This window comes from Diospyros lotus, chromosome 5, assembly GCF_014633365.1.
Source record: "Diospyros lotus cultivar Yz01 chromosome 5, ASM1463336v1, whole genome shotgun sequence".
NCBI classification, from domain to species: Eukaryota; Viridiplantae; Streptophyta; class Magnoliopsida; order Ericales; family Ebenaceae; genus Diospyros; species Diospyros lotus.
This window is the reverse complement of record NC_068342.1, coordinates 8,767,740-8,789,903: the sequence shown is the minus strand read 5'-3', so window position 1 is coordinate 8,789,903 and position 22,164 is coordinate 8,767,740. Positions and strand designations below refer to the sequence as shown.

At 35.5% G+C, this 22,164-nt stretch overlaps 1 protein-coding gene across 1 annotated transcript in view; it reads right to left on the bottom strand.

Annotated features, from left to right (window-relative positions):
- The window catches only part of LOC127801973 (protein transport protein SEC31-like), a 43,194-nt gene extending 27,505 nt beyond the window's left edge, over positions 1-15,689 (bottom strand). Inside the window, exons 1-6 of the mRNA XM_052337556.1 lie at positions 15,001-15,689; positions 14,362-14,414; positions 14,216-14,261; positions 11,489-11,566; positions 6,907-7,008; positions 5,258-5,334 (exon numbers count right to left, since the gene is read on the bottom strand). Of these exons, the coding sequence (XP_052193516.1) occupies positions 5,258-5,334; positions 6,907-7,008; positions 11,489-11,566; positions 14,216-14,261; positions 14,362-14,414; positions 15,001-15,606 (962 nt within the window). The 5' untranslated portion in view covers positions 15,607-15,689. The remainder of the gene's footprint in view (positions 1-5,257; positions 5,335-6,906; positions 7,009-11,488; positions 11,567-14,215; positions 14,262-14,361; positions 14,415-15,000) is intronic.
- Positions 15,690-22,164: the final 6,475 nt, after the last annotated feature.

The following is a 22,164-nucleotide window of genomic DNA, read 5'->3' as shown; positions in this document are numbered from 1 at the left end:
GCAAATTTCGCTTGAGCTATGACTAAGTCCCATTGTCTTGGCTTGTCTTTGCAAACACTGCGAATCGGATTTCCCAAGGTACGATTCACCACCTTTGCCTGTCCATCAATCTACGGATATGCTGTGCTACTAAAATTCAAAGATGAATCGAACATCCTCCACAAGATAATCTAAAAGTGACTCAAGAACCTTGTATCACGATCCAAAGTAATAGTTTTAGGAACTCCATGTAGTCTACCAACCTCCCTGAAAAACAGTTTGATTGCAGCTACTGCATTTGCCGTCTTCTTGCATGGAAGAAAGTGTGTCATCTTGGAAAACCTGTCAACCACTACAAAAACAGAATCCCTACCTCGTCGGGTTCGTGGTAAACCCAACACAAAGTCCATAAAAAAATCTTCCCAAATAGCATTGGGAACAAGCAATGGCATGTAAAGACCAGCGTTAGAAGATTGCCCCTTAGCTGTTTGACATACATAACACCTAGACACAATAATAGAAATATCTCTCCTTACCATTGGCCAATAATACATTCCCATAACAACTTCAATAGTCTTGTTCCTGCCAAGATGCCCAGCTAAGCCACCACCATGCAAATCCCGAATAATTTTCTTACGAAATGATGTGCAAGGGATGCACAGCTGATTTTCCTTCATGAGAAACCCGTCATGCACAGAAATCTCATGACGGTTGCTGAGACATGCATAGTTCCCACACGTGTTTGAAATCATCATATGTCGCATATAATTCTTTCAAGCACTCAAACCCAACAATCTCAACACTAAGGGTCTTAATCAAATCCACACGTCTACTCAAAGCATCTGCCACTCGATTATGCTGTCTCAACTTGTGCACAATTTTATATGAAAATTTATCAATAAAAGCATACCATCTAGCATGCATATCACTCCTCAGTTGCCTTTAGCTACTCAAGTACTTAAGAGCTTGGTGATCCATGTAAAGAACAAATTCTTTAGCAATCAAGTAATGTTTTTGTGTCTTAAGAGCCCTCACCACTGCATAAAACTCCTTATTATAAGTAGACCACTTTCTACTTATAAAGACTGGCGTTAGAAGATAGTCCCTTAGCTGTTTGACATACATAACACCTGACCACAATAATAAAAACATCTCTCCTTACTCTTGGCTAATAATACCTTCCCATAACAGTTTCAATAGTCTTGTCCCTGCCAAGATACCCTGCTAAGCTACCACCATGCAAATCCCGAATAATTTTCTCACGAAAGGATGTGCAAGGGATGCACAGCTAATTTCCCTTCATGAGAAACCCGTCATGCACATAGAAATCCCTGATGGTTGTTGAGACATACATTGTTCCCATACGTGTTTGAAATCATCATATGTCACATATAATTCTTTCAAGCACTAAAACTCAACAATCTCAACACTAAGGGTCTTAATCAAATCCACACGCCTACTCAAAGCGTCCGCCACTCGATTATGTCATCTCGACTTGTGCACAATTTTATATGAAAAATTATCAATAAAAGGAGACCATCTAGCATGCATATCACTCCTCAGTTGCCTTTGGCTACTCAAGTACTTAAGAGCTTGGTGATCCGTGTAAAGAACAAATTCTTTGGCAATCAAGTAATGTTCCCGTATCTTAAAAGCCCTCACCACTGCATAAAACTCCTTATTATAAGTAGACCACTTTCTTCTAGCTTTGCACAACTTCTCACTGAAAAATGCAATTGGTCTTTCCTCTTGGGACAACACAGCATCTATACCCACTCCACTCGCATCACACTCAACCTTAAACAATTTGTCAAAGCTTGGCAAAGCTAAGACAAGAGCGGTACATAACTTCTCTTTTATCAATGTGAAACTTTGTTCTTGTTCTTCACCCCAATGGAACTTTTCTTTCTTTAAACACTCAGTAATTGGAGCCACAATACTACTAAAATGTTTGATAAACCACCTATAGAAAGTTGTTAACCCATGGAAACTCTGCATATCACTAACATTTTTAGGGGTTAGTCACTCTCTAATAGTTGGCACTTTTTCTTTTTCCTCATCTACCTTTATACCCTCTTTGCTTATAACAAAGCCCAAGAACAAGAATCTCTCACTCATAAAAGTACACTTCTTCAAATTAGCATAAAGTTTGTTTTCTGTCAACACACTCAACACCTCCCAAATATGCCCCACAAGCTCATCAATAGATTTATTATATATCAAAATATCATCAAAATACACCACAACAAATTTACCAATGAAATGACGTAGTACCTGATTCATTAGTCTCATGAAAGTGCCCGGTGCATTGGTTAGTCCAAAAGGCATGATTAACCACTCAAACAACCCATCTCTCGTCTAGAAAGTTGTCTTCCATTCATCTCCAGGTCGAATTCTGATTTAATGATAACCACTTCTAAGATCAATTTTGGTAAAAACCGCAGCCCCATCAAGTTGATCAAGCATGTTGTCGAGCATAGGAATTAAAAACTTGTATCCAATAGTAATCTTATTGATGGCTCTATTACCAACACACATCCTCCAACTCCCATCTTTCTTTGGTGTTAATAATGTTGGCATTGGACATAGACTCATGCTAGTTTGAATGTGCCATTTTCTTAACAATTCCTCTACCTGCTCACGCAAAATCTCATTCTCCTTATGACTCATCCTGTAGTGTGGTAGGTTAGGCAAGCTAGCACTAGGAATCAAGTCAATGTGTGTTGAATATCCCTCATAGGAGATAGCTCATTAGGCAACTCCTCAAGAACCACATCGTGAAATTCCTCCAACAATTCCTGCACCTCCATTAGAATTTGATTCACCTTCAGTGGCTCACTCACACTCTCCCCCTTGACAACCAACAAGTGAACCTCTCGAGTATCCTTACACTTCCTCACAAACTCAGTGAGCTTATGTGTAATGGTAAGAAAATTCCACCCCTCCACTTTAAAAGGTTTGGTTTGGTTCTTTTCCACTATGGGTAACAAAGTATAACGCACACCCTCTTTCTCAAGCCGATATGTGTTCTTCCTACCCAAATGCTTAGCATCCACATCAAATTGCCAAGGCCTCCCAGATAAAATATGGCAAACATTCATATCAACAATATCACAATAGACTTCGTCAGAGTACTTACCAATAGAGAAAAGCACCCTACAACGTTCATCCACATGTATGCCACCAACTTCTTTGATCCATCCAATCATGTAAGGGCTTGGATGTTTTTCAGGAGTTAATTGCATTTTCGCCACCATGTCTCTTCCTATGATGTTCTCCTGACATCCACTATCAATAATCAACTCAATGATTTTTCCTTTCACCGTACACCTCGTGCGAAAAAGCTTATGTCATTGAGTAGTATCTTCATTCTTTTGAGATAACATTAACTTGCTCACTACATAGGTATACTCTCCGTGTCCATACTCTTCTTCGTCATCCTCCCCATCAGGCCCGCAATATACTTCCTCTTCAACAACATCTTCATCCTCCCTTTCTACAATGTTAACTATTTTTCTCCTTAGGCAATCACTCGATCGATGTCCAACCTCATTGCACTTGAAACACTTTAAAAGAATAGGCTTTGCATAAGGATTAAGGGATTTTGGAAGATTAGAAGTAGTACCTCGAATGTTTTCCCCCATTGTAGCCTTATTAGGGTTGATTGTATGAGGTGAATTGGAGGGTTGCGCTCCCTGAACCGACTTGCCTTTATCAAAAACTGTTTGTTTATTTTCATTCCCACTATACCGACGATAGTTGTCATTATGGGCTCTCTCACTCATCATTAACTTAGCATTTAAAGCTAAATTCATTGCTTCTTGCACACTCAGAACCATCTGAACCCCAATTTTATCACGAATAGCAAGTTTCAATCCATTCAAGTAACGAGCTGCTTGTTGATTGACACTTTCTGATAATTGATTTCTCTCCGCCAATCTCAAAAACTCAAAGGTATATTCATTTACACTCTTCATTCCCTGTGCACACCTTTGATAAGCTTCAAACATGTATTGTTCATAGTAGGGGGGTAAAAACCTACCTCTTAACAGCTACTTCATTCGTCTCCATATTTTAACTGGCTATCGGCCTTCCTTCAATCTCGTCTCTCTCAATCGTTCCCACCAAACAGATGCACCGCCTTCAATCTATAAGCCACTAACTTTACTTGTCGTTCATCTAGGATCTCCATATATTTGAAAAATCGGTCAACCTCAGTGATCCAATCTAGGATCAACTCAATATCAAGATCTCCACTAAATGTAGGAATATCAACTTTTAGTTTATACTCATCGTTGCCCCAATGGTTGTGTTGATGCGCATTCCTCCTAATCCCTCTACCACCAAGGTTAGCTATTGCTCGACCAAGATCATCCTCTTCATCGCTATCTTCAATCACTGGTCTTCTAGGATTAACAAGGACATGATTAATGGGTGGTCTTCCCGCTTCGGCTTGATTCACCCCATTATTCAAGTTCCTGTTATCATCAACTCGTAGTAAGGCACCCAATTGGTTGTTAATTTGCTCTAATTGCTGCTAGATGGTATGAGTTCCCTCCCACTGTTCTTCGATTGCTCTCCAAACCGCAGACAACCCCTGATCACCGTCACGAGGCTGGTTGCTACCATTACCTTCAAGATTAGCCATCTGATTGGTTGATTAACCGCTCTGATACTACCTAACACAACATGTAGCGCGTGTGTGAAAAAAACACACCAAAATAAACCCCTTGAAAGAGCAAACTTCAATAGTCGAGGCTTGGCTTTCAAGAAAACGCAAAAACAAGACTATTTTGCTAAGAAAACCCAAATAGGTTGCCAAAATTTGTATTGAGAAAAACTTACTACAAACTCTAGGTTCTAGGCATATTTATAGTGTTTGGAAAATCCAAATCCATCTAATATTTGTAACTAAAATCCAACTAGAATAAAATCATCTAACTAGAATCCTAATAAAAATAAAACCCTAATCAAATATGAAGTAGAATATTAAATCAAGTAGAATCCTAAAATCCTAATCAAACATGGAATAGAATCCTAAATTAAGTAGAATTCTAAAACATATGAAGTATTAAAATACTGTTTGCTATTGTTTCAGCACTATTGTTTCGATGCTACTGTTCTGGTTTGGTCGGGTCCGTCTTGAGCTGGATCTTGATTGGTGACCGCATAAAAAACTAAGCCTCTAATGCATTTTCACCTACAATACTAAAGATATGTGATTCACAGCATGAAAAAGAGACTAAAAGCATAAAAATATGGTGATTGCTAAACTTACTGGGCTCGAACCCTTTTAGCACGTTTGATATGTCTTTGTAATAGGTCCGCTGGAGATAAATGCTCAAAAGATTCCTCCTGAAAACGCACATATCACTTGTTCAAGAATCAGATGTGAAACTTTTTTTTTTTTTTAATCAAACATATGTGCAAAATTGGGCATACAAAAATATGCCTACATGTTACAATGACAACAATAAGAGCAACTAGGGTGAGACATAAAATGATGGATGTTTCCAAATTATAACTCAGAAAAAACAAGGAAAAAACATAAACATCCATTTTTTTTTTTTAAACAATATACTAAGAACAAAGGATGATCAACATTCAACTCAAAATCCCCATTTGTTGAGATTACGAAAATATTAAAAAAAAAAACAATTTCCTTCAATATCTACAGTCGAATAAATGCAATTTCAAGTTATCTTTCATGATCTATCCATTAGAAAACAACACAGATTATCCTATAGACAGAAAAGAAAAGGCAATCTCCATCATAAATAAGAGGATGGCAACTTAACCACTTCGAACTTTAGCAGAGCATGACCCTCCTCTAGTAATCACACGAAGCACAATGAAAATCTACATGAACACACTACATTCACCCTCTAATTTTGATAGTGTCATTATTTCTGGGTATGGGTTTATAACTTTTAATGTTAGTGAAACTCTACTACAAGTTTAACAATGCCATTAATCTGCTTTTACTTCTGAATAAAATCTTGAGGCCCAGCCAAGAAAGAAAGGGGCTGAAAAGCTAAAAGCCCAAAGTGTCTACAACACTCAGAATGTGCATCTAATTTTGAAAAATGATAGGAAAACAGTGAGTTGTACATTGAGAAATTACTGACCCAGAAAAGCCCAAAACCCTAAGTCTTTTCTGGCAATTTTACTCAACTATTGGTCAAAACTCCCATGTGCAACTAGTTTTGGAAAACAATATAGAAGAAATTTATATTTAGAAAGTGCAGAAAAAGGCACCACGGAATCCTATGCACCGAAATACTAATTTAACCAACAAGAGTCTCATCTGTGCTTGACAAATAATTCTTTTGCTTCTTTGGACAATATCCCAAAACTCAAGTAATAAAAGTGAAATATCATAAACAACAGAAGGCGCAGTATTAAAGCTACTACAAAGCTGTCCATTTCTTACCACTAGATAAAATATCCCTAACACCATCAAAAAAGGTTGATGATTAACAATAATTGGGAAGGAGTGCTAATTCCTCTCAAACATCAAAAGGCTGTTGACACAATTACAAATCTTAACCATGTGAAAAATCAATAAATCACAGGAAAGCAGCAACATCATCATGCATTTCCACGACGACTGTTTGTGGATTCCTTTTACCTAAGTTATATGTTTGTTGCACTTTTATTGTAACAAAATTGAATGTACCTAGAATGCTATCTTTTATTGTAACAAAATTGAATGTTCCTAGAATGCTTTTAAGCAAATATAAAACCAAATTAAACAAACATTTAGTTTAGGTAAAAGGAAGCCACAAACAGATCTGCCCCTACATACTTCTTGATATTATTGACATTTTTTCCCCTCATTACAACTGCATTCATTGCTTACCATCATAGAGATTGATAACTCTCTAAATGATACAAATTTCTAGAACTAATAGTTTGTGTACAAACCTCCTCTTCTTTATCACCTTCCTTTTGGGTAGGCGAATGAGAATCTGCCACAGGTGTAGGTGAAGGTTTTGGAAGTGACTTCACACCATCCACATATTGAGGCTGCCAATTAAAAGAAAGGAATAAATAAGAATCAAAAAACACTCAGAATAAGCATAGGATATGATATGCAACAACTAGAAAATGTGTCATATAAACCTCAAAACAGAATGTAAAAGCTGTCTAAAAAAGAAAACAAAAGTCAAGGAAGTTTAAAACACTGGCATATTTATATTCATAGAAACTACAATAAAAGTACCCTGTTCATAGAACCCATACTCCAGAAATCACATAATGCCAGCCCTAAAAGCAGAAGACATCTAAATCTTTTACCCCAGTTTTGGGAATTGTGATTTGATTCTGATTTGTGGCACAATTTGATCTGATTTGGGGCTTAGGGTTTCATGTGTAGTTAATTTTAACTTTGTTAACAGACTATAAACAGCGTTGAAACCTGTTAAAATGCCATCAGTGCAAAGAACTAATGTGGCCCTTAGTATGAAAGTAGAATTCAGCCCCTAGGCCAAGGTACAGAGGCCACCCTGGTACTTCACCCGTTCTTTTTCCTTCTAATCCCTTGTTTTTTATTTTTTGCTAGGACTTATAATCCCTTGTTATTTCTTCTTTTACAATGTTTTTGGTGTTTCTTTATTGAACATTTGCCATTTTACAGCTTCAGCTGTTCACAGCTTCAGCTTTTTTTTCCCTTCTTTCTTCTAATCTCTTGTTCTATTTTTCTGTAATTTTGTTTTGCAATTAAGTTTCTGTTTTTTTCTTCTCCTATTGGCTAGTGCTAAGAAGTCTATGACCTCCTCCTCTCAAAAATATCCAGATTGGAGATACTGCCACTTGCAAAATCTGAATGACAGAAATCATGCTTTTTGCAATTTTTGTAGAAAAATAACCAAAGAGGGAGTACATCAAGGAAAGCAACACATTGTTGGTGGCTTTAGGAACACAAAAAAATGCAATCAATGTACAGCTCATGTTCATGAAGAGATTACAGACTTCATCTTGAAAAATGCTGAAGAAGGTAATGCAAGAATATACATTAATAAAATTGGTGCTTTTGATGTCGATGGTGAGGAGATTGAAGTACAATCTAAAGGAAAAATGGCTTCAAGTTCCCAAAATAGCAACCAAGTCGCTACAAAGCAAGAAAAACAGAAGGGCACTTTGGATTTGTATTTTATTCCTAATCAAAAGAAATATGTGCAAGACATGAGAGAAGGGAAGATGAAACAAGAAGCAATCAATGACACATCCAAGTAACAATTAAGAGATAGGACTGTAGAGAAATTTCAAGGTGGTTGTATGATGTTTGTAGACCATTTAATACTGCAAAATTGAAAGGTTTATTGTGGCAATTGAAGCAATAGGACAATATGATCCTGGTATGAAACCACCTAGCCAGGAGTCAAGAGTTCGTCCCTTAAAACAATTGCTCAACTCTCGTGAAGAAGATTGAGAAAATATGGATGCTCTATTCTTTCTGATGGGTGGAGAGATTCAGTTTTAAATAAAGATATCATAAACTTATTTGCAAACTTCCAAAAGGAATTTGACTGGTAATGCCTCCATTTGTATTGTTGCAGGTATGTATTTAAATTCTTAACATGATATTCATCTTTAAATTTGTTTTATGTTATACATAATTATACAATTAAGTTTAAAATTAATTTATAATGAATCTAATATATTCAAATTTTTATTTGCATCAGCCAAATTGTTAGAAGCAAACAGACCACATTTGTATTGGCCGCTGTGAGCAACACATTTTCTTGATTTGATGTTAAAGGATATTGGAAAGCTACCTTTAGTTCATTGAACATTAAAGCAAGCAATATTTTTAAATGGTTCTATTTATACATGAATTGCTGAGATTAACATGATAAGGTAATTCACCAGAGTTAGAGAATTAATGTTGGTATTTTATGAAGAAAGAAGAAAATGAAAAGGAAAAAATACCAAAGCGAAAGTCATATATTTTATTTAATCGTAAACTCCAATTTATACAGCTAAGATATAAACTAAAATGAGCATAAAGTGGAGAATAATATGGCATAATATCCAGCCAAAACAACTAACAAACAATATCAGATATTTACTAATTTATTGGTTATGGATAATCCTATTTTATTTTGACTTCTTCAAACCACATCAGCAGCTACTAAGTCAAAATTCAACACTCCTCCTTGACTTTGAGGCTACAAATGTAAATTTTAAATTTTGGCATGTCTTGGATATAGCATATGGGCATTTTATAATTTTATAGTTATGAGGCATAGGTATGGTTATGGGTTTTGGGGCATAGGCATTTTTTTTGGGTATAGGCAATTTTTTTTAGGCATAGGCATGGATATGGTTTTTTTGAGTAGAGTTAAAATAACTCCTCCTCATGTTGATAAGCAGCAGCTCTAGCTTCTCCTTCTTGTTGTTGTGATCTGCAGCATCCATTTAAATGTAGAAGGATTCCTCATCTGGCAAATATGGATAAACCATCTTTTGCACAGTTGGATCTTCCATCATTTTTTCCAAAGCTTCCACTGACAAACCAGAATTTTTTTTCCAGGCTAACGATGAACCTTGAGAAACACCAACCTCAGATGCAGAAGCAGTTCCATTCTGAGAAACTTGGTCCACAACCTCAGCATTCTTTGATGATTCTAACGCAATTATTTCCTCAAAACCTCCAAAAGAACTCTTTTGTAATGTTTCTTCAAGAGAAACATCTACAAACGCATATTTCTTTGGGCCCTCCATTTTTGGTTTACTCAATCTCACAGGTCCCTCCAAAAGAAGGGCTCTGATACCATTTGTTAGTATTTTATGAAGAAATAAGAAAATGAAAGGGAAAAAATACCAAAGCGAAAGTCATATATTTTATTCAATCGTAAACTCCAATTTATACAGTTAAGATATAAACTAAAATGAGCATAAAGTGGAGAATAATATGGCATAATATCCAGCCAAAACAACTAACAAACAATATCATATATTTACTAATTTATTGGTTATGGATAATCCTATTTTATTTTGACTTCTTCAAACCACATCAGCAGCTACTAAGTCAAAATTCAACAATTAACAAAATTTGCAGTTACAAGGGCAACAGCCTTTCTCACACTTAATTTGTTGCATCTTCAGAAGACTAACTTAAGGAAGATTTTCACTTCAGAAGAATGAAACAAGAGCAAATAGGCAAAGGAACAAATAGGTAAAAGAAGCTTTTAGTATTGTACCGATACCTATATTCTGAAGTAATATAATTGAAATCCTTAAAATATCTGGTCCTCTTATTCATGTTCTTCACTTGGTTGATGGAGAGAAGAAACTTGCTATGAGTTACATTTATGAGGTATGTTTCTAAAAGAAAACATTGCAAGGTCCTTTAATGAGAACAAGAAGTATGGACAGTTTTTATATCATTAATGATAGGTGGTCTTGTCAACTTCATTGTCCTTTTCATGCAGCTAGACACTTCTTAAATCCATAATTCTTTTATTCAAACCCCAACATAGAGCAGGATGTAAAAGTCATAAAGGTGTTGATTGCACTGAAAGGCTAGTGCCAACTGTTGAATCGCAAGATAAAATTGTTGATGAGTTGCAAATGCATAAGAATGCAAAAGGACTTTTTGGAAAGGACATGGCTAAAAGGAAAAGGAATAAAAACGCACCAGGTAATTTCTAAATTAGTTTTGTGATTGGTTTTTATTTTTTGAAAAATAGTATATGGCCAGTAAGTATTTACTCAAGAGTTTATTTATTAAAATGATGGAGTTTGTATGGATCATCAACTCCAAACTTGCAAAATTTGCAATTATAGTTTTAAGTCTCAAATGTAGTGATTGGGGTTGCAAGAGAAATTTGAGTGTTTTTGAGCATGTAAGTGACTGTGATTATCTATTTGGTATTTTGATTAAGTTAGAAACAATAATTTCAAGACCAGTTATTATGAAGTAAAATCCTAGCACATTTCGGCACCACAACTCTTCTTTTTTAAAGAATCACAAAACTTGGTTTTCTAGTATGTTGTGGGGAGAGTTGGACAGGGATATAATTAATTTTTTCAGTCTGAGAATAAACGAATGGTGAATTCATTAATACTCCTTAATCCCGGTACATTCACATGATTAAATATATTTTGATTAAGTTAGAAACAATTATTTCAGACCATTTATTATGAAGTACAATCCTAGCATATTTCAGCACCACAACTCTTCTTTTGTAAAGAATCACAAATTTGGTTTTCTAGTATGTTGAGGAGAGACTTGGGCAGGGACATAATTAATTTTTTCAGCCTGAGAATAAATGAATAGTGAGTTCATTAATGCACCTTACTTAATCCTGGTACATTCACATGATTAGATAGAACAGAGCATATAGGATTAGCAGCTCTTTTATTAGATTATGGAAACAAAAATCTAAATGTAAGTTCCAGTCATTAGCTCAGAATATGCTTTCTTCAGCTTTACTTCCATCGTTTTAAGACAAAATGGAAAATATGATGCAAACAAAAGTCAGTTTTCCATTACACAAACCTGACTTTCTTCAGGAAAGCCATTCCTCATCCACGACCGACAGAGGGCATAAAGAGAAGAACCATCATAAATCCTCACCTACAAACATAAAGGGAAATAATAACACAAGGGAAAGGAAAAATAAAACTATAACCAAAACCAAGTGTTCTTTCCTACTTGATATGCACTGACAATATATACAATATTGTAAAGGTAGGCTTGAAAGATTAATTATTATATTATGAAAGTCTATTTTGAAGTGTTCAATGGCCAACCCTATAACTGCAGCAGAAGAGAAATCATGAGGACGCAAGTCAAGTCACACACTATTGTTACCTCTACCAAACATCAGTAAGAAATGGTAAATAGATCTAACATTGGGTCTTTGAACATACAAAAAGGAAGCAAATTAAGAAATGCATATTCGTTTTAATATTAGATGAAATGGTCATGCAAATACATGTAGAAAATTACAGTAAGGATGGCCCGGGAGTTACAATACCAAAAGAAGTTAAAAAATTGGGTGTAAGAATTCCTACATGTTGATCTTCTGCTTGGCATTTGATTAATAGAGGATATATCACTTCTCCATCCTATAACTCCCCTCCAGTATTTCTTATTCTTGTACAAAACCACAATTGTTCAAAAATAGAACAAAAATATCAATTTTGGGAGTTTTGGGAAGAGAAGGCAGTCCACCACGAATGGCAAAAAGAATAAGAAGACGACAATGATGATGATGATGATGATAACAATAAAAGGGAAGATCATGACAGCTTGCTACATCCTTATAGTTCATTCATCCTGAACATATTTTTCCATAAGTTTATGCCTTAATACCAGCTTCCAAAGAGTTATCAGTTTTAAAAATATAAACTAATAGGACATATCAGACAAGTACCCAACAGACATCAAGGAGTATCCTACGCAGACAAAACAGCTTCTTGCATGTGCTTGTGCTTCTTAGGAGTTAGGATAGAGCATACAACTAAAACCCAACATTTACAAATAAATATAGCCCAAAACAATGTAGATCTGAAATGATATCCACAATCTACATCCATTGAACTAACAGTAAAAAAACTCAAAAATACAAAGAAGTCTTATCCTTTGGAAGATCTAGGTTGAAAAAGAAAAGTATTTTGGGGATTAGACACTTTAGTTTCATTAAAATAAAGGGAAAAATAATTAAAATGTGAATGGTTCAAATTAGTGTAAATTGCAGCAAAGAAGGGGCTGTTCATCAAGGTCAGTGGTTCATGACAATTTGTTATGGCTAGTACAACTTAAGAGTAATGTATGCCTATGATGTAGATTAAGTGTTATCATAGCAAATCATAACAAGCTCTTTCAAGGGGTAAAAAAACCATTACAAAAACAGAGTGCCGTTTGGACATGGCTGTCCACTCTATCCTTTCCCGGGTCATTGCAGAGTCAGGCTCTGATTCATTATTGATGTCTCCCTCCGGGTTCTCTTTCCTAGGCGTTTCTTTGATGCGTGGATCAGCTGAGCTGGTCTGTGTTTATTTGATTGTTTGGTTGAGGTCAGAGGCCTTGTTTTGTTTGTTTCTGGTTGGTTTTGTTAGTTTTGTGTTGCTCGGGGTATGCCCTAGCTATGGTTGTGTGTTGTTCCTGTTTTCTGTTTAATACAAGCTTATTTACCCGGGGGGGGAACATTACAAAATAGTAGGCAACATGCCTAGTAAGATTAAGGCTTGGTATAATTGTATGCTTGTTATTGTATTTTCCCACATAGATCATCCCATCATCTCCTCCCAGGAGGAAAACTAAGTTGACCCAAATGGTGTGTTTGGCATCCAGAGGTTCACTTGAAATCTATCACCATGGATTCAAGGGTGAAGATAACTACTACTTAACTCTTTTTATGATTACTCCCAACAATATTTCAGACCCCAGCAATTTGATCTTCATTGGCCTTGCTGTCCGCAGACCCGTAACTCTCCTTTGAATGTGAAGCCCGGCCAAGGAACCAAGATTCATGTAGAAAGAATGGCACTATTACGGGAGCGCTAGCATTCAAATATTCATTTATCGTGCATGTCGTATCATACTAAGAATTAGTCAAGATAACTATTATCCCAATATGTGATAAATGTGAAAGAAAATAATTCACTTTTCCATTTTTCCCATGTAATTTGGAATGCCCTCCCTCCTTGCTTTTTTGGCTTTACCATCCACCTTCATGACAGAAGCAGACTACAGCTATCCATGTGATAATCTGTTAGAATTAGACAAACAGAAAGAGCAGCAGAGGACAACAAAATAAATAACTAGACGCCCTTCCTGAATGGCTTTACTTGGGGACTGAACATGTCAAAAAACACATCTCCAAGACTCCAACTAAGGAAGAATATCAGGCTTCTTTCTAGCAAGTCTTGTTCCACTATATGTAGTTCAAGGATTCATTACTTATCAGATGCATTTCAATACAGATCTAGCAATTTACAATTTGCACCCAAAGTAGACAATAATTGTTCCTAAAGTATTTGTAAGGCAATGTAACATTATAAGACACAGTTTTCTATAAAATGTACAGGTGTCATCTGCCAGCATGACATTGCATATTCTGCATGTCACGCTTAATTTATCAATGAAAAAATTCATTAAGTTTGCTTGTGTGCCACTTCACATGATGCATATAAATGTATATGCTGAATCTTCCATCAGGCACACTTACAATTTTCATCTATGTCACAATCAAATGAATAGACAAGAGTGGTTTCTTACCTCTCGATCTCTAACAATCACCACTCTGTCATCCCTACTCCTGTCCCTACAAATACCATGAGGAATAGATTAATGACTAGAAAAAATGAATAGCTAAAATAGAACAAAGAACACAGATTCAACATACATCAAAATAATAACATTACCTCAAGTCCTTGTAGCCATTACCATCATAAATTGAAGGGTGAGATGGAGCAACCTAAAAGAGCAACCATAAATAGGTCACAAATGCAATGCCAAAGAAAAGCGTAAAGAATACTGCACTCATGCAATTTACTATAAAAAATCCAACCATATGAACCAAAGGAGTCTGGGAGAGTGAAGTCAGGAACTCCACAAAGTTAGACAAGAGTTCAAAGATAAAAGATCCAGTTCCATTAAATGTTGTTCAAGTGCCAATTGACCTGGAAACTGACGCATTCTGAAAGCTAACTGAGAGACATAAACCAAATCCTATCAAGTGGTAAAAGCCACTTTTATAGTTGTTTACACACTTAGCAACAAGAATTATGAACGAAATACTTTTAGTTTAAAATCATGAAAATGAGGCCCCGCAGCCAAGTTTTGCTGATTAAATCAACCAATTAGTACTACAATTTTATATCTAACAAAAACACAATAGAAACACAAAATCACATTAATATCTATTTCATATCTTACAAAAACACTATAAAACAAAAAAATTGCATTAAAATCATTCAAAAAGTTCATGACCCTTTTGAAACAACCATATGGAACTCACACACCATGAGAAACATCGTAAATAAAGGGGAAAAAGTCAGAACCTTTTGGTGGGCAGAGGCAGGCACGCCCTTGGCCATGGCTGGCATCATGCCAGGGGCCGAACCCAGAAGAGAATGGTGCAAGTGAGCAGGCCTGATGAGGTCCGAATTGGGAAAGGTCGCAACCCCAAAAGGCGGAATGGGGTGGAGCTGGTTTTGCGGGTACGGCCCTGCCGCCACCACTGGCCGAGGCTGCAAGGCGGCGGCGGTGCCACCGGCCTGAGGGGGATTGGGGACTGCGATTCCAGCGTGATCAGCGGCGGATTGGGGACGAATAGGGAGGAAGCCACGGCCGGACGAGGCCACCGGGTAGAGAATTCCCTGAGGCAACGACGGATCGTGATGCGATTTACTGTTGTTGTTATTGAGAGGATGCCCTAATTGAATTGAGGGCACTCGGTTGGCCACGTATGGATAGGGTTGAGCAGCCGCCGCCGCTGCGGTGTAGAGATAATGATGGTGAGTTTGCTGAGAGACTCTTGCTGGCGCCGCCGGAGGTGCTGGCGGTGGATTTGTGAAAATCCGGGGGGCGAGGGCTGCCGTTCCGGTGGCGGTGGTGGGCGGAGCGGTGGAGGAAGGAGGATCCGGTGGCGGGGAGGACAAGGCCATGGTGGCGGGGAATTTTTTTGGTTTGGAAGGAGGAAGGATTTTGGGTTTGGGTGGGGCTCCGTGATTTTGAAAACCAATGCCAGTAAGCAGGCGGTCCTTAATTATTAGGAAGATGTTACTTTCTCCGAATATCGTTGACGCACAGGATGATATCAAAATAATAAAATTGCTCTCACACATAAAAAAATGCTTTCCTTTTTCTTGATTGTCTCCTCTCTCTTCTCTCTCTTTTCCATGGTTGTCTTGCCTTGCGTCGATTGCCACTACATTACCTCACCTTGCACTGATCATCGTTGCATCACCTCGCGATGAAGCTCGATTGCTTCATTGATAGATAAAGCCCAATCGATCATCCCATGTGTCATCTACGTTTGAGCAAGTAACAAAGTCATAATTATTATATTTTTTTTAAAACATAAATAATGATTTTAAAATAGGCAATACGTACAAGAGCTTAATTTATATTTTTGTTCATATACTTTTACTCATTTTTTTCTGGTTACTCGAATTTTTTAGTATTTTGATTATACTTCTGGACTATACATTTTCAAGTCAATTACACATTTCACTAGAATTAAATTAGAGTGTGCAACACATGCGTATTGAAATGCCCAAATTATTGTTCACGTGCATGTAAAAAACAACCTGTGACTAGGTAGGGGAGGTGCCATGCGACAAGTATAGCGGTGGATGAGAAGGTTTGTTCAACGTCGCATACCACCATCAGCCCATTGTAGTCACCTTCGATTTCATTAGTCACATTTTTCAATAATTGTGACTATTCTCATGCCTTCTCCAATCATCATGACTGATTATCGGTATTTTCCTATCAACGAGACCTCTTGCTTCATCTTTTCCGATCATGGTCTTCTTAGTCGATGGTGCCTTTGACCATCCTTCTTCTTTTTTAGTTGCATCAACTGACCATTCATTCAATCGATTCATCTTCCCCGATTGACGACTCATTCACCTTTTTGCCTTCCATTGCCACCGATGCCTTTTCACCATTGATTGCCTTCCGCCATAGCCAATAGTCGTTTTCATCTTTCACCCTAGCCATCAACTTGCACTTTCTCTTCCATTTTTCATACTTATCGCTTGCCATCTCCCTTGCCTCATTGTCAACTGTTACTTATCTTGCCACACCACCTACCCAATTTTGTATTCTTCTTGCCATCCACCATCTTTGTCAATCCCTCACCCTCTGTAAACTATATTCTTCTCAACCCATTTTCTTCTCCATCCTCTAAATTCTAATAGTTTTTGGCCCCTAAAGAAAAAAAATTGCGACAAAGATGGGTCAATAACGAGGGTAATTTGTGCATTTCAATGTGCGTGTATAATATACTCTAACTTAATTCTAGTGAGGAGTGCAATTAACTAAAAAATGCATGGTCTAGAGGTATAATTGAAACAACGAAAAGTTTGAATGATCACACAAAAAAACGTAAAAGTACAAGAACAAAAATGAATTTGGCCATAAAACAAGGATAATAGTTAGACGTGTAAAAAGAATAGGACTATTAATGAACTAGATAGACTTATTTGCTTTTTAGTTTAGTCTAGCATGGTTTGTTATCATAGCAAAGCCTTATCCAAGCTTATAAGATCATGTTAAGCCAAGGACATGTGAGTCATTCCAAACCTGACATCGTCATTTTGACACGATCTCTCATGTCCCCCACATGGCCAACCAAACATAAGTCATTTGCCCTATTTGAAGAAATTTTTTAAAAAAATTATGAAATTAAGAAATTTTAATAAATTAAATAATCTTTACAATAATTTAAGTTTTGAAGTTAATATTATATTTAATATTTAATTATTAAATCATTATTCATTAGAGTATTATGCATTAATCTCATTAGTAGTATTACAATTAATTACAATAAATTTAAGTTACACTTTTAAAATTATGGGTCTAATTTAAGAGATTAAAAACATCATTTTATGAGCTCAAAATTATGAATTCAAATTATAGTTTTACTAATATTTGAATGATTTTATGTCATAAAATTTATAAATTTAATCAAAAGAAGTTTAAGTAAGAGATAAAACAACTTGTATGGATTAAGGCAAATACAATATATTTTAACTACTTTAAATTCAAGGTAATTTTTAGTCAATTTGTTATAATTTATCTAATAAATAAATAAAATGTTCTTATATGTATCGAATTGTATTTCTTGTTGAGGAAGAGCAAAAAAAATTAATTATTGTCAAAATATATTTTTCTTAAAAAAATCTCATGATAATTTTGTTTTAAAAAAACTAAATAAATATTTATTATACAAAAATAAATGTTTTTACTTAAAAAGAATCTATATTATGTGTTTCATTCAAGTGAGTTGCACAACTCACTTGCACCTTGTACTTTGTATGGATGATAGATTACGCGTAAATGAAAAATAAAAAAATTAAAAAAAAATAGATTGGTAAATGAAATTATGCATACAAATGTTAATGTTGAAATAATAATATAAAAAGAGAAATAATAAGAGGTGAGCAACCTCTCATATATATACGTACACATATATATTTCAAATGTACAATCCTATCAATTGCAATAAATCCATGCAAACCCATGATATATTCAAATTGTATACCACGCAATCATTTAATTCTCCATTCCCTTCAAATGTACAAATTGCAAGGATTCCGTACTCACTCATCACAAATTCAAAAATTATTTCCTTCTTCAATCCTTTCAAATTTTAAATGGATACATAAAGGACCACAATTTGTTTTTTCAACACAATGCTAGCTCTCTCTTGATTTCATTATCTTGCTATTGCCCTCTCTTTCCAATTCAGTGTGTATGGTGTTTTGTTACTTTTGATAATTTTAATTGTTCTACATTATTTATATTTATTTTTACTCTCAACTCTATGCTCTAGTGTTTTGTTATAAAATATTTATTCTTCATCATGTCTAGACTTCGTTAATCCAAGACTACCTGCAAAAATACTTCTTCCAACTAAGATATGCCTACCATATACACCCCTTGAGCTCATACATTATATACAAATTCCCAACCCCATCAACCTCATTTTCCTCTCCCCCATAATTTTTTTAATAACTAGAGTGGCGCCAAGTAAAGGTGGATGCATCCTTTACTAAACTTCACTAAATCAGAAACGTAACTCACAGAATTATAGAACTAACCAATGTTTGATAACCCTTTATTGTTGTGGTATAGCCTCCAAGGGAGAGTCCTTTCAAAGTAATCCTAGAAGGAGCCACCCTTTTGGGAAGACTTTCCCAAGGCCATAATAATTTCCCTTCAAAAGTCACCATTCATCCGGGATTAGCTTCTTGGACCTAGATGTCTAGGTTTTTGCTTGGTCCAACCAAGCTCCCAAGAGGAACACATCTCACAACAACACTACCCCACGTTGTTTCACAACAATGCAACTCCTTTGTTTTAGGCCTTCTTCCTTCCGAGGGACTTTTCCCACAAGGAGGGCGGGGGTTTCTCCTAAAGGCTCTTTTTGATCTTAACCACGGGACCACACCCCATGTGGCGAGAAAAGTATCGTGCTTCTGTGGAGAAGTGCACCGCACCCTCCCACATGCATGTCACGTGTCCCTGTCATGCTTGGTTCCTATAAATAGCCACGATCCCCCAAACTTTGGGGGCAAGTAAAAAAGTGTAAGTGCAAGTAAGCCAGTAGAAACCAGCATCGCTAGTAATAGCAAGCACCTATCTTGACCATCATGCATCTCCATCTCCTTCCCTTATGCACGACATCCTTGCATTTTATTGTTATATCTTGCATTATACCATGACCTCGTCTAACTTAAGCATAAAAGGGGTTGTGCTAGAGATATCCTTGCGTGCCTCCTAACTACATTTTTGTCTTGTAGACCTATTTATGAGATGAAAATCCTTTTGGATCATCATAATATTCCTTAATCCTCTAGTTCTTTCATAGCTCTTCTAGCCAACAAATCGAACTCTTTCCAAGTTAGTGGATTGGGTCCGCCTTGGACAATTTCCTCATCCTCTGGTGATGGCAAACCTGATGAGAAGACTAAGGGACATCTCTCACTCTTCTAACAAATGAACAAATGTTAATTGTTGTATTGCAACAACATCTACCTTACCAAATGGGCAACCACCATCTCCCCAACCCCCACCAACTATGAATCCATCCACCTTTAAATATAAGCATAAGCATAGGAGAACTAGTAGCATCTAAAGCATTCAAAACTATTAATATAGTCAACAAATGTTAAAGAGCATTATGCATATTTTGTAAAAATAAAAAGTACTATACATGTCAATCAAGAAGAGGGACAAGACACTTTCTCAAGCATGCTAAGAAACATGATGATGGTGGTATTAACGTATCATAATCACAACAACCACTTGACAAAGATATAACTTTTTGATACGGTTGTGAACTTGATAAATCTAGTTTAACAAAGTTGATAACTAAAATAGAATGTTCGTTTTTATTTGGGGAGGACAATGTTCAAATGGTATTATTCACATGCACTACAACCTGCAGCTAGAGGGTTTTCAAGAAACATAATAAAAAATGAAGCAATGAGATTATATTTATGTTATTTCTTAAATACAACAATCAGATTATATTCCGTTGTCTGAGAGAGTTGGCGTACATCTAGGGACAGAGCTCGAGTAATTCACCTGAAGGGTCTTCTAAGAGGCTATAGAGGGAATTCACAAATGGGTCTTCAACATAGGGAAAAGGTGATTAGTGGTTAATTTTGTAAAATTTTGTTATAATTATAACCCCCGTTTTGATTTTAAATTGATTTAATTGAATAGTTATGTGTAATATATATATATTATAACATAATACATATACTCAATGGAGTGCATGCATGGAGCATTTATATAATATATAAGTATATAATATACCATATAATATATCATATAAATATATACATAATATATAATTTAATAACACTTAATTGTTTGCTTGTAAGCATGAAGAAGGTGGGGTTGGAGACTCAAATTGGATTGAAGAATAAAGAATTAAAGCCCATGAAGAATTAAAACCTATGAAGAATTAAAGTCCATGAAAAATTAAATCCCATGAAGAATTAAGGCCCAACTTGAGCAACCCATGGAAGATATCATTTGGAGAAGACCCAAGCATTATTTTTAATCCTAATGAAGATCAAAAACCTAATTGTAGAAATTTGTTTTTAAATATTTGTTTTGTGAGTACTTTATTAGGTGTGTTTTTTAACTAAAATTCATTTAACTATTAGGTGTGCATTATAGCTAAAATCCATTTAACTTTAAGAGTGCTTTATTAGGTGTGTATTTTAGCTAAAATCCATTTAATATTAGGTGTGTATTATAGTTAAAATCCATTTAACTTTAAGTATGTGAGTGTCCATTAGATATAATTATGTTTAGTTGAATAATTGAAATTGTGTGGTTTGTATTGCATTTTGTGGGCTATAAATAGCTCACTTGATTGCATTTATAAGAGAGATTATTATTTTTGAATCAAAACTTAGTTATTTTCTTAGAATTCTCTCTTTGAGAATTACTTTTGTTCTTTCTTATTTTCTCTATTGTTTTCTTTTGTAATCTTACTTACTTTCTTTCTTTCTTCTTTTAAATTCTTATGTCATTTATTATTACTTTATTATTCACCGCCTAAATGGCCGGTTAGTTTATGCCTTTAAATTTCTGTAATTTTAATTATTGTCTTTTAATTATCCACCGCCTAAATGGCCGGTTAGTTTCTGCTATTTTAATTCCTGTCATTTAAATTCCTGTTAATTAACTTTTAAATGGAAATAAGTAGCTAAATCTAATATTGGGTTAAGACAAGAACAGTGTCCAACGCCAATAATTCCCAAAGAAAGCTGCGCTTAAAATGAGTGACATTAATTTAAATTTTAGTATGGGTGTGTAGTAATTATTGAGAAATCACTAGATTTAGATTAGAGCGTAAGGCTAACTTAGAGCTTTCATGCCATGTATGGGAGTTACTAGAACTGGAAACGTTATCATACCCAAACCCGGATGATTGATTTAGTTGTTTTGTGTATTAATTGTAATTGGATTTATGGTAGTTGCTTAAATTAGAATCCCACATATCATGTATGTGGATTGCTTAAACTAGAACTATCATTATCTCTAACTGCATTTAATAACAAACCCTCATATCTGAAATTAAATTAATGTTACTAACCTTGTTTGCTAAAATTTGGGAATCAACGGGTTAACACTGAACTTGTTTTAACTCAAGTACTATCAAATTTCATATTCTCACGTTAAATATTTATTTCAATTACTGCCTTACTTTATTTCCTAATATCTGTTGTTTAAAAAACCATAAAAAAACCTTGTTGCCAATTTGTCCAAATGCGTGTGCGTGTGTGTGACATTCTTATTTTCTTTTGCCATAAATAAATCTCTCAGTGGACGACCTAGACTCATCCAGAAAATATAAATTTAAATTTGGACTACAACTGCACTCGTATACTGACAAGTATAAATCTCTCACCAAAATAAAGAAAAAAATATTAAAGTTTTAATGTGTTTTTATTATGTTTTAATTGCAGGGT